Source organism: Impatiens glandulifera, chromosome 1, assembly GCF_907164915.1.
Source record: "Impatiens glandulifera chromosome 1, dImpGla2.1, whole genome shotgun sequence".
In the NCBI taxonomy this organism is placed as follows: Eukaryota; Viridiplantae; Streptophyta; class Magnoliopsida; order Ericales; family Balsaminaceae; genus Impatiens; species Impatiens glandulifera.
The window spans coordinates 12,668,121-12,681,502 of record NC_061862.1 but is presented as its reverse complement, the minus strand read 5'-3'; the positions used below and the strand labels follow the sequence as shown (position 1 = coordinate 12,681,502).

General features: G+C 30.0%; 1 protein-coding gene across 1 annotated transcript; it reads left to right on the top strand.

The window, feature by feature from the left end:
* The first annotated feature begins 7,507 nt into the window (after window positions 1-7,507).
* Window positions 7,508-8,563, top strand: LOC124913448 (RNA polymerase II C-terminal domain phosphatase-like 4). The gene has a single exon (XM_047454029.1). The coding sequence runs from the start codon at window positions 7,508-7,510 to the stop codon at window positions 8,561-8,563; it is 1,056 nt and encodes a 351-aa protein (XP_047309985.1).
* Window positions 8,564-13,382: the final 4,819 nt, after the last annotated feature.

Sequence of the window (13,382 nt, the reverse complement as noted above, 5' to 3'; positions counted from 1 at the left end):
TTGAGGCCAAATAGATTGACTCTTTCATTGTAACCAACTTTTTAGACTCCTTCATTCTTTTCTTGCTTTCCTACATTAATTTCTTCAAAAACCTTCTTCTCCTGCTTTCCTGTATTATTTTCTTTAGAATTTTCCACAACATTTGCTTTTCCTTTGCTTTTGTCATGTTTTTCTTGAATGACTTCTTCAGTAATCTCCTTGAGACCTTCCATAACAAACTCTTTGACTTCCTTAGCTTTATTACTCTTCTTTTTCCCCATTGTTGAAGAAGAAAACAAATAATAAAGCAGAGTAAATGCGGAAATAGGGCAATTCAGAAACCCTAAAGATATAGCGACAAAACAGTTTCAAAAAGAAACCTCCGAGAACACACTAACGCTCGCAATTAGGAAATAAGCATCTAGAAAAAGCTACCAACGAAATTCTTAGAGATTTAGGATTATCGACACTTACTTCGCGAATCGTGTCGTTCGTGCCGATCGTGCTATTCGTGTCTATCATACTGTTGATTGTGTTGTGCCAACCGTGCTGATCGTGTCGTCAATTGTGAGGTGCCAATTGTGCCGATCGTATCTCTAGAGCTTTTCTCTCTCTTCCTTGATCTATATTTTATAAAACATATTAAGAGCATGGCTATCCATGACCCAAAAATGGGTCATGATGCCGGTTGTCGTTGATTGTGTGAGTTTATCATGACCAATTGGTTGGTCATTCAATGACCAAAACCACAATCAGTTCATTACGTCTTGCTTTTTTTTTTTCAAAATTTGACAAAAATCACAACCAAACTCATTCAATAAAATACTACCATTTGTTAGACTCTGATTGGTTGCCCAGATTTTTTTATCTCTTATCTTTAAAACCCGATTTTAGCATTATTTATAATTTTAAAAAATAAATAAAATATACCAAAATTCATAATTTTTTAGATCTATAAATAAAGATCACTCTTACTATATTTCGGAGCACAAAAAAATCAAAATTTTCTCAATTTCTTACTAATTATCCTCCTTTATTTACAATTATCCATAATTAATACTAAATTATTATGGATAACTACAACAATAATCCAATTATTATTTTTAAAAATTATAAAACATTATTATGTATAAAAATTAGAAATTAAATATTATTATAATATTTAAAAATTATTTATTATTTTTTAATTTTAAAATAAAAATAATATTTTTTAATTCATGATCAAAATTTTTTGGTCATGGATGAGCACTATGACCAAAATCTTGCTCATCAAGCTCTTTTCATGATCATGACTATGATCATGACAAAAAAATTGGTTATTGATAGAGATGCTCTAACCTACACAAGAGAGCCTACTTTGGTAGGATGTTGCTTCAATTAATTGATTTAATAAATTAATAACTTATGTACATATTTAAGTGTGTAACTCAACCAATTATTAAACTTCTTTTTGTCCGATTAATAACAAATATGTTCTATAAATTAATAATTTGTACAATATTTAAATTTGCAATCCGTCCAATTATTAACCTTCATTTGGGCCGATTAACAACCGTATAATTACAAATTTAAGTGGGCCTAAAATTGTACCAAATTTTGAACATGTTATTAATACCGAAAATCTGAATATTATTTTATGTATCAAAATCTCATAAATTTTATATGTGTTATACACAAAACAAATAATTGTGGTTTTACTAATCACTCAACTATTTTTTAATATCAATCAGCTTTATATACATAAAGACCGAAATATGTAATATGTATATATATCCGAATGTGTAATATAACATGATTTAATTATTAGATTAATTGCTATCTTTAATTCTTGATAAATATAACAATGACTTATTAAAATTCTTTATTTATAAATTATTATTAATAATAAAATAATAATGAATATTTTCTTTTTTTATTCTGAATAACATAAATAATGAATACATTAATTAAGTTATAAATTAACTTAATTAAGTTATAAATTAAATGTATTTATTTATTTTATAAATTAAATGTATGCATTTATTGTTTATAAATTTCTATATTAATTCATTAAATATACTCTAATATTTAATTTTTAATGTGTATTTAATGTAATATATTTTTCTTTACTTAATTCTAAAATCATAATATATATATATATATATATATATATATATATATTAAATTTCATAATTAACTTTATTTCATCATTCCTAATCTTTATTTCCATAAAATATTTTAACATTAATTCATTAATAAATCTGACACCTTCATTAATAAATCTATATAAATCTATTTTTTTTCTTCTTCTTTTTCTAACTTAAATCTGATTTCAGAATTTCATATAACATAATCATCACAAGTTATTGTCATTTTTAAAACAATCATCAAACTTATTCTTTATCAGTTCTAGCTGAATTAGATCAAATATTCACATAAAAAAATTATGTTCATATTTTTAAAATTCTTAAAAACTTAAATCTCAATAGATCAACTTAGAGAAGCTTTGATACCACTTGTTATAATCTTTAATCTAAATCTTTATTCTTTAGTTTTTATAATTTTTAATACTTCATGTCGATAAATTGAGATAAACTGTAATTGCGGAAACTTACCTGAATCTAGAATTAAGAACGGTTCATTAAGCCGTTCTTGTTATTCTCTTTATCTTGATCTTCTCTTGATCTTTGATCTTCTTTTTCTGGATCTGAACCTGGATTAGAATATCTGAATCTGGAATGTGGGTGGGGTTTAAGTGTCCCAACCCTTTATCGATAGGCTAGGTTATCTGTATGGGTTGGCACCTAGCCTAATATACTCATTTATTATTCAGAAATAATAAATATATTTCTGCTTCTACATAAATATGTTCCAATATTTATTATAGATGTCTAAATAAACCCATAATTTTTATACTTTAATAAATCACTTTAATTGAGTTTTAATCTTATTATGATAACAACTCATATACAATTATTAAATAATATATGTACCCAAATATTGGAAATAATTCAAACAATTATACCTTATTATTATTGGAAAAAGATCAGACAACAATGAATTATGAATTCTCCCATATATTGCGTCAATGATGGAGAGCTAATGTTTATGTTGATGGCATTGACGATACTTCATAGAGAGTTCTTTAATCATGGGAGGAGACTTGTATTCATGACAAGGATATTAGACACTGTATAAAGTGGGAAATAGATAATGATCAAATTAATTATATTGTTTTTATTAGTTTCTTGAATCTTAAATTAATAATGTACAAAATTAACCATTTGTAATTGATCGAGTTATTAGTTTCTATACAAAATCAATTAATATGAATGAAGGCATAAAGTTGATTTTAGTTGAGATAAAAAAATGGTGATAATTTATTGTGTGATACTATTTCATTTTTCAATATTTGAATTCTGTAGAAATATGTTTTGATTTTGAGTATTGAATGGGCTTAATCAAAATTCCTCTAAAATTATTAGATTATCTCAAATTGATTCTTGTTATTATGATTAAATTTTAATCATCACTTTTATTCAAATGAATAAAAGAGAAACCAATATTTGATTATGTTAGGATCGGAATCGCCGATAGGGAACCGGGGTCTGGCTAAAGGTAGATCACTTAGAAACAACACACAACACACTGGTACTAATCCGGTTAAAGATTAGAACCGCTCTTAGCACTACACAGATTGTCACAGACTCTTGAACCGAGTTCAATTGCGGAAATGTCTATTTCAATCTGAAGCAACTCACACAATTCGGTTTGGAAGGTATTAGGAGAAGTCGGTTTGAATGAAGAGAAAACCGGTTCGGCTAAGGGGAGTATAAGTTATTTCGGTTGAGATAATAGATATTTCGGTTCGGTTGGTTAGAGTAAATAAGTCGGAAAATAAAATGAAGAACACAAGACAGGTTTTTATGGATGTTCGGAGTTGAATTTCCTACGTCACCCCTTCTTCTCAAACAGTGAGAAGGATATTCACTAATTGGAATATTCAATAAACACACTCCGATCGAGTCTTATTTACTGCTCGTCGTTTACACCACTCACAGATGATGTAATACTTTTACAAAAGGTAAAATACACAAAGTTCTCGCAATTATCTTTCAAACAATTTCAAGGATTTCAATCGATATTCAGGGTCACGCGTAAAATTCGTCTTGTTGTGAGATTCACTGTTGCTGTTGGATTCAACACATTTGAGCTTCTATTTATAAAAATATGACAACGATCATATTTTTCTCTCTCCATTTGATTGGTCATCTGAAGTCGTTCCGGTCAGAGTCAGGTAGCGTGCACGCCTTGCCATTTTGGACACATGGCAAACATGCATTAGCCGACCGCCTATGTCAGAAGTTGCTTGTAATCTTGGATAATCAGTAATCATTCCTTTTGCCGCATGCTTCTGATTCAAATCCTTTTTTTGTGTATTTCCAAGAAATAACTTCATCATTTTATTACGTCATATTCACAGATTTCATCACTTTGAGTAATTATCATGTTGGCCTTAAGATCTTCGATATATTAAGCCAGCCGAAGATGATATTTCATACGGTTTGCATCTCAGCCGATCCGGTGAGAGGAGTCAAATCGATTTACTTGATTATGTCTGGATCCTTGAGACAGAATGCCTCAACCGGTCCAGTGCGGCTTGAGCTGTACCTGCACAAGAAAGTTTGAGACTGATTAAGTTCTTTGGCCGGTTTAAAATTAACTTATTTAATTTTTCTAACAATTTCTCCCTTTTTGATTATTTAGAATAAATATTCAAAACTTGTAATTGTTGGCCGGTTTAAAATTAACTTAAAATTAATTTTTCTAACAATTTCTCCCTTTTTGATTATTTAGAATAAATATTCAAAACTTGTAATTGTTGGCCGGTTTGAAATAACTTAACTTTATTTGGCCATTTTTCTGGAGAATTGTTTTTTAAAATAGTTTATCAATTTCTCCCTTTTTGGTACTTTTAACCGAAAAGTATCAAAACCAGTTATGTTTTTTTTTTGAATTTTTAAGCCGGATTGACATTTTAATTGATTTTTGCTGCTAGCCGAAATTTAAAGTTAGCCGATATTGAAGTTAGCCGATTATGAGGTTAATCGAAGTTTGAAGTTAACTGAAAAAAGTTTTAGCCGACTTTTTGAGATATTGAATTTCAAACATGCATCTTTATAGAATAGTCAATCGGTCGTACAAAAGAAAGACCGAGATGACCGGAAATTTGAGAGATACGATTAAAACATGATTTTTATAGAAGGTTCCCTTCTTCCATTCTCAAGGTCCATTCCTCCACGTTGTAGCCGGTCCGGTCTTTTATTCTTTCAATCCAGCTTTCCAACATGTCGTCGGTCAGCGTGTTAGCCGGGCCTACCGGGACTCCTGGTCCGAGATTGGGGATGATGGAGCGGATATACCGGCTGATTTGAGGAGCAAATCCGATTCTTCTTCTGGGTGCCATGATATGATCCTTCAAATTGTTGAATAGAAATGTGGCACAATTTATGGGTGAGAATTTTGTGATTGAGATCATGATGTCATACACTTGTCGAGTGTAACGTTGATTCGGCATGTGTCCCAGGATTGACCGCTAGATGAGGTCTTGGAATAATTGAAAGTGAGGGGCCAGGTAATCTTTCAGACCGTGGCATTCAACCAGATGGGTGTTACCGGAGAAAATGAGCGAGAAACGCTCATTTGCTCGAATGAGGGGAATGGGGAAGTACGAAAATCCTTCGGATGGAAGGTCGAAGAAATCTGCGAATGACTCTTCAGTGAGCCGGTACAATTCGCAGTCGATGTAGGTGGTGATGCTACCATCACTTCTCATCTTTGCATTGTCGAAGAACTCGGTTACCTCCGCCTCGAGGATAGAGTCCGAGCCTTCAAGAAAAGTTTGCAAGCCGAATTCGACTAATGGTCGGATAAGAACATCTTTGAATCTAGAATTGAGAACAGATTCAAAATCGATGATGATTGAGTTTCGGAGTTGAACATTCATCTCGAGGATGAATTATGAATACTCTCATATATTGCGTCGATGATGGAGAGTTAATGTTTATGTTGATGGCATTGACGATACTTCATAGAGAGTTCTTAGACAGTGTATAAAGTGGGAAATAGATAATGATCAAATTAATTATATTGTTTTTATTAGTTTCTTGAATCTTAAATTAATAATGTACAAAATTAACCATTTGTAATTGATCGAATTATTAGTTTCTATACAAAATCAATTAATATGAATGAGGCATAAAGTTGAATTTAGTTGAGATAAAAATGGTGATAATTTATTGTGTGATACTATTTCATTTTTTAATATTTGAATTCCTATAGAAATATGTTTTGATTTTGAGTATTGAATGAACTTAATCAAAATTCCTCTAAAATTATTAGATTATCTCAAATTGATTCTTGTTATGATGATTAATTAATCATCACTTTTATTCCTCAAATAAATATAAGAGAAAACAATATTTGATTAATTTTTTTTTTATTCTTATGCTTAAATAATTTTAAGAAAACAAATTTTTGAGGCTTACTTCTCTCCTGAATATTTTATTTTATTTTTAAATATGTATAATAAAGAAAATTAACGGGTTTAGGCTTAATAAAATAAAAAAAAAAATTATTTAATTGTTGAATGTCCTAGTTACCACATAATTTGAATTATTATTTATTTAAGAATATTGTTAGAGATTATTGTGAAATTTGTTATTAAATATTAGAATTAGCTAGGATAATTAGTTATAAGCTTAGAACTTCATATTATTTATATTAAAATTTGTACATATATAAATAAATAGGTATTGGTTATTCTTTTAATTTATAACAAAAAAAAATGATAATATTATATTTACTTAATCAATTACTCTATTTTAATTTATTTTTATCTAAATATATACTATTAAAAATGTGTACATATTTCATTAAAAGTAAAATATTTCTTAAACAAGAATTCTATCAATAAAAAATTCAAATTAATATATATATATATATATATATATATATATATATATATATATATATATATATATATATATATATATATATATATATATATATTACAAATCAGAAAATTCAAATTTTAGATTTTGAATAGCAATCTCTTTTAATATTTTTGTCCTATTAATTTAATGATTTGAATTCATCTATATTTTTGCGTTGTTTTAGTGAATATTTTCATTAATTAACTTTAATTAGTTATAAACAAACAATTCATTAATTAAAATTCATTTTATTAACTAAATAAAATTAAGATTAATTAATGTATAAATCACTTAAAAATATTCAGTCATCCCAAAATATAGATTAAATATATAAACTTAAATGTAATATTATTTTAAATGGTTAGTTTTATTTTTTAATTAATATATTTTTGGCTATAATTTATCTTTGTTTTTTTTATAAATTTGACTTTGGCTTATAACTTGTAAGAGACTATAATATACAGATTTCAATAATATTTACTTAGTTTCAAGTCTCAGTTGTGATTGTTGAGAATCATCTACCTATTTCGTTGTTTCCTACTCCTTTAATAACGATGACCTTGACCTCGGCTATTCATGATGATCATCCACCTATTCCGTTTTCGACTCCTACAATAATGATCGAACAGTACTCAGCGGGCTTAGTTTTGGCGAAGGAAGATCATACACCACCGAGAGATCTCAAAAAGTCGACGAGGGCTTTGAAAAGACGCCGATTTGATGAAGATTTGAAGCAATCATGCGATCATCGAGCCAACGTGGGAGGCCTCTGTTTCGTTTGCGGTTGTCAACTTTCTTCTAATTCATCGACAATGACTAACTACCTTGATGAAAAGATACCACTTAAATACGTGCTGGACGATTTCTCTCTAACCAAAAAGGAGTTTTTCCTTTTCCGTTGCACTAATTATCGGACAAACCTCATCGAAAAGAAGAAGCTTTCTCTCATCCTCGATCTTGACAATACTGCAATTCATTCCATCTCATTCGATGATTTTTTAAAGGAAGACCATACTAGGGACTCCAAATCCCTTAAAGAAAAAGGAATTGTTACTTTTAAGAAGAGGAAGATCTTAACGAAGATAAGACCATCCGTGACCTATTTCTTAGAAGAAGTGAGCAAGTTGTTCGAGCTTTATATTTACACTTTGGGAAGTCAATCGTATGCAAATGCCTTTGCAAATATGGTTGATCGGGATGAGGCCCTTTTTGATTGGAGGGTTATTTCGAGGGATGACTGCACAACCAAAGGCGAGAAGAATCTTGACGTCGTGCTCGGAGGGGAAGAGAAGACAGTGGTGATTGTGGACGACAAAGAATCTGTTTGGCCAAAACATAAGGATAATGTGTTACAAATAAAACCTTACTATTATTGGCAAAAGAATCAGAAAAAGACCGAGTCAACGGAAAACTCCATTAAGTCCATTAATTACGATAATGACAAGGAAGATGTAGAGTTGTTGATTATATTGTCGACACTAAAGAAACTTCATAGGAGTTTTTTCGATTGTGAGAGAATTTATATTCATGAGAATGATGTTAGGCACAACATCAAGCGTGCTAGAGAGTATTACTTAAAACATAAACACCGTAATAAATTAAATTCTTAAATCTTCGATCCTTAATTCTTAAATCTTCATTCCTTAGTTTGAAATGAAATGAAGAAAATTAATTAATTAAGGGTTTGTTGATCTTTAATCTTTAATTAGAAACGGACAAAATTACAAAATTACTCGAATATAATTATTTGAATATAATTATGAAAAATTAAATATACCTTTCATAATTTTTGAGTCAATTTTAATTTTTATTTGATTGTAAAAGTAAATGTTTTACAACTTTGAAATTTATATAAGAAATTATTTTTTGGAAAAAATATTATGAATAAAAGCATGGTGAGTTAATATTGTTATTAACAAAACTAAACATAGACCTCAACTTTATATTTAGAGCACTAATAGACTGATTTTGATTTTAATTTCATATTTCAAAATAATTCATTAAAATGTTTTAATTTAATTTTAAAAATTATTATTTTTATATGTTAGTAATTAATCTAAATTATTTATTTTGTCATTCAACAAAATCTTAAATTTATTTTTCAAAATAACCAAAAATTAAACAAACTTATAAAATTTCTTTCATTTATGATAAGATGATTTAAATAACTCATAAATAATTTTAGAGTATTGAAATATAAAATTTTTGATCATTAATATGATAATTTTTACAAAATATTAATATAAAATAAGTTAAATCATTTTAATTATTAACTATTCTTGGGGATAAATAAAAAGATAAGAAATTATTTAAAGATTATTAATTTTTCACTTAATAAAGGGTGACTTTTGACAGGGGAGAAAATGGTTATATTCTATTCATATTAAATCTAAATTATATTATTTTAATCCGTAATTTAATCGAGATCAAAACTTAAAACGGCTAAAAATAAAACTTAAAATGCTATAGGTAGGTTAAAACTAGGCTAATAAAATTTTATAATTTAAATTTAACACCAAATTTAATAAACGCAATAAATTTTAACTATATAAGTTTAACTTTTTAATCAATTATAATAAATATATATATAATTAATGATACTTAATTAAAAAATACAAATATTTTTTTTTATATAAAATTTTAAAATATCATTCTTTTTAACAAATTAGTTTTTCTGAATGGTACAATTTTGATAGCACAAATAGACTTAAATAGACTTAAAGACTAGACAAATCCCAAAAGTGGGAGGGTCAAAAATCAAAACTAGACAAATCCTAGTTATAATTAAGGATGACAATCAAAAGACCATAAAAAACTGATTAGTAGCATTCATACATTCTGAAAAAACAGTGATTACAAACAGAAAATACTACATTCAAACTTAACCATCCCAGCCTGACATTTTTGCATGTCATCTATTTCATTGAGAGACCTTATTCTCCTTAATCTCCCTCTTCCTCTAACGATGAAAGAAGATTGTATTAAAGAGGATGATGAATATTGTTGTTTCTCATTTTGAATTATCTCTTTGTACGAGCCTTTTTGATTTGATAGAAATAATTATTTCTAAGAATTTCAGGACTTTTACCTTTATTATCTTCAACTTGAATTTATGTATTCTTGTCTTCCTTATCTTCAGCTTCAACTTTAACCTTTACATCAGTTTTTAAAAAAAATTATTAGCTTTAGAATTCTCTGTTTCAGCATTGAAATTTTGGGTGTCTCCCTCTTGAATTTCCTCAACAACAAATTGAGGTTTATCTTCCATTTTCATCATAATCCTTTGCATTACAGAAAATTTTCTTTTTCTCTTCACCTTAATTCCCTTTACTTTCTTTCCTTCGATGTTTTCATTTTCCCCATAATTCTTTTTTCTTTCTTCTACAAATGTTTGATCTTTGAGTTTAGTCTCCTTTATTTCTTTCTTTTTCTTTTCTGCTTCATGTCTTTTCTATTCTTTGACATTGTTACAGAAAGCACACCTCTTTGGTTTCCATTCATAAGAGATCTCCATGACATTGTGCTTTCCTTTTATGTCAACAACTGTCATTTTCATTGGCAGGATACTCCTAGGATGCACTTCAATGCTAATTCTAGCAAATGACAAGTGTTATCCTCCATTAGTTATTGGGTTCATATATAATGGTTTCCCAATTGTACTTGCAAAACTAATTTTTCAGCATTGTACAACTTGAATCGAATCTGGGTTGTTTCATTTGGTTTGCTCTGTAGATTCATCTCTTCTGATACTTTTCTAACTTCATACAACTTGATCATATGTAAGTATGTCCTTTCTCCAAGATTTCTTTCAGATATAATTGACATTATCGAAGGCATCGTAGATGAAATAATCACTAACGAAGAGAGAGTAAGAGTATCCACGTATCCTTCAAAATTTTCTTTGTTTTCTATCTACTTAACTTGATCCCCTATTATCAGAGTCACATACAATATTTGTATATCTAAATCATAATCATGGTCTCGAATGTTAAAAACTCTATGATAGACACAATCAAGTTTTCAAAGATTACATCTCTACGAAGGTCAGACAACTATATTAATATATATGTGTGGAATTGGACATAGGGTTTTGAGGCCTAATTTAGTGTGCATCAATGTTAGGTACACAAGAAGGAAAGAATCCATATATATTATATTATATAGAGAGAGAATGATATATTCTAAAAAAAAAAGAATATATATTATATAATATAATATGTTAGGATCGGGATCGCCGATAGGGGACCGGGGTCCGGCTAAAGGGAATCACTTACAACAACACACACACCAATTGGCACTAATCCGGTTAGAGATTAAAATCGTTCTTAACACTACACAGGTTGTCACAGACTCTTGAACCGGGTTCAAGGGCGGAAATGTCTGTTTCAACCTGAAGCATCTACACACGATTCAGTTAAGGAAGGTGGAAAGGAGAAGTCGGTTTAGGTGAAGTGAATTCGGTTCGGTTAGAGTGGAGAATGGTCGGTTCGGTTAGTTTAGTAATATAAAGTGAATGAAGAACACAAGACATAATTTTATGGATGTTCGAAGATAAAGCTCCTACGTCACTCCTTCTTCTCAAATAGTGAGAAGGATATTCACTAAGGAATATTCAAACAACACAATACGATCGAGTCTTATTTACTATTCGTCGTTCACTTTACAAAACTCACACAGTGATGTAATACACTCTTACAACAGACAGTTTTAACGTTTACCACTGTTGTACACTTATCAAGAGAACTGTATCAATTCAGATTGCCTTTTCAAGGTGGATATTGTGATTCGTTGGATCGTGAAAAAGCTTCTGAAAACCTTGTGAAAAAAAAAACAAAACTTCTTTTCTTTAATGCTTTGGCTTCCTTTTATATGGGAGATATGACAACGGTCATATTTCTCTTTCTTGAGCTGATTGGTCATAGGTAGCCGAACCAGTCAAAGTAGGTAACTTTGCTTTTTGTACACATGGCAGCCATGCATGAGGCGGTCGCCTGCACCGTGAAGGTTTCTTGTGAACTTGGATAAAATCTACAATCATTAGATTTTTGCATGCCTTATCTCAGAACCTTCTTTTGCATATTCCCAAGATATATTCATTACGTCATCTTTAGATTATTCATAACTTTGAATAATCTACCCGTTGGCTTTAAGATCTTTAACGCGATGAGCCAGCCGAACATTTTCGGTTAGCACTCTAGCCGGGCCTGAAGTTGAGCCGATCCGGTTTGACTTTGTAACCGATTCTGTTTAACTGATGGTGAGTCAGGTTGGATATTTTGATTTGGCCAGTTTGATGGATTTAGCCGATCTGGTTTTGCCGATTCGGTTGATGATGTTCCTGCACATATGATTAAGAATTGATTAAGTTCTTTAGATAGTCAATAAATTAACTATCTTAATTTTTCTAACATAATATATAGAGAGAATGATTCTTTCCTAATTATGAATTTTAAAATCATATATATATTTACATTGTAAACGAGTTATAGAGGATGGTGAGACTAAAACCTAGAACATACAGAAAATTAGAATTTTTAATTATAACTCTATTGAATCAATTCTCCGAAAGCAGGAGGTAGGACATTGTTGGTCCGAACCTAGGTAAAACTCTTGTATCGTTATTCTGGTTATTTTTTGCTTTTATGTTATTATTCTACATACATTACGATTACTATATTTCTGCTTTTCATTCTTCGGGTGATAGTTTTCGCAACAAACTAGTATTAGAGAGAGGTTGGTCTAAGGCGGTCGCGGTTTGATTTCTTTAACTTAAGATGGGGTCGACTTCTAGGGTAGATATCGAGAAGTCGATGGGACGAAGGATGATGAAGATGAGGGCACACCTAGGCAATATGGGAGTCACTAAAGCACTCGAGGGGGAATCGAAAGTATCAGACTCGATGGACGTAGAGAAAAAAATGGAGGTGTTGGAAAGGGCCTATAACACCTTGATTCTTAGTCTTATTGATAATGTACTGCGAGAAGTTTCTAGTGTCACGATGACAATAGAGGTGTGGCTTTAGTTGAAATATTTGTATATGACTAAGACACTATCATCTCGAATCTACATCAAGTGGAGATTCTTCAAGTTTAGAATGACTGAGGGGAAGGATTTTTAGACGCATCTCAATGATTATGTCAAGATTCTCCTTGATTTAGAAAACATCGGGGAGAAGTACAAGGATGAGGATAAGGCACTAATATTTTTGAATTCTTTACCGAAGTCATATGAGATGTTCGTAGACATACTCGAGCATGGGAGGGAGGAGCTTACCCTTGATGATGTAATAAGTGCGTTGAGATCAAATGACCAAAAGAAGAAGAATGATGAGTGAAGATGGACTCTTGGTTCGAGGGAGAACTAAGAAAAGAGACAATAAAAGCCAGAAGAGGAGGCATTTGAAGTCTCTCGGAAAGAAATCTACTAAG

What these genes read in the sequence shown, in the direction of transcription:
- LOC124913448 (XM_047454029.1), top strand. Translation starts at nt 7,508, where the DNA reads ATGACCTTGACCTCGGCTATTCATGATGATCATCCACCTATTCCGTTT.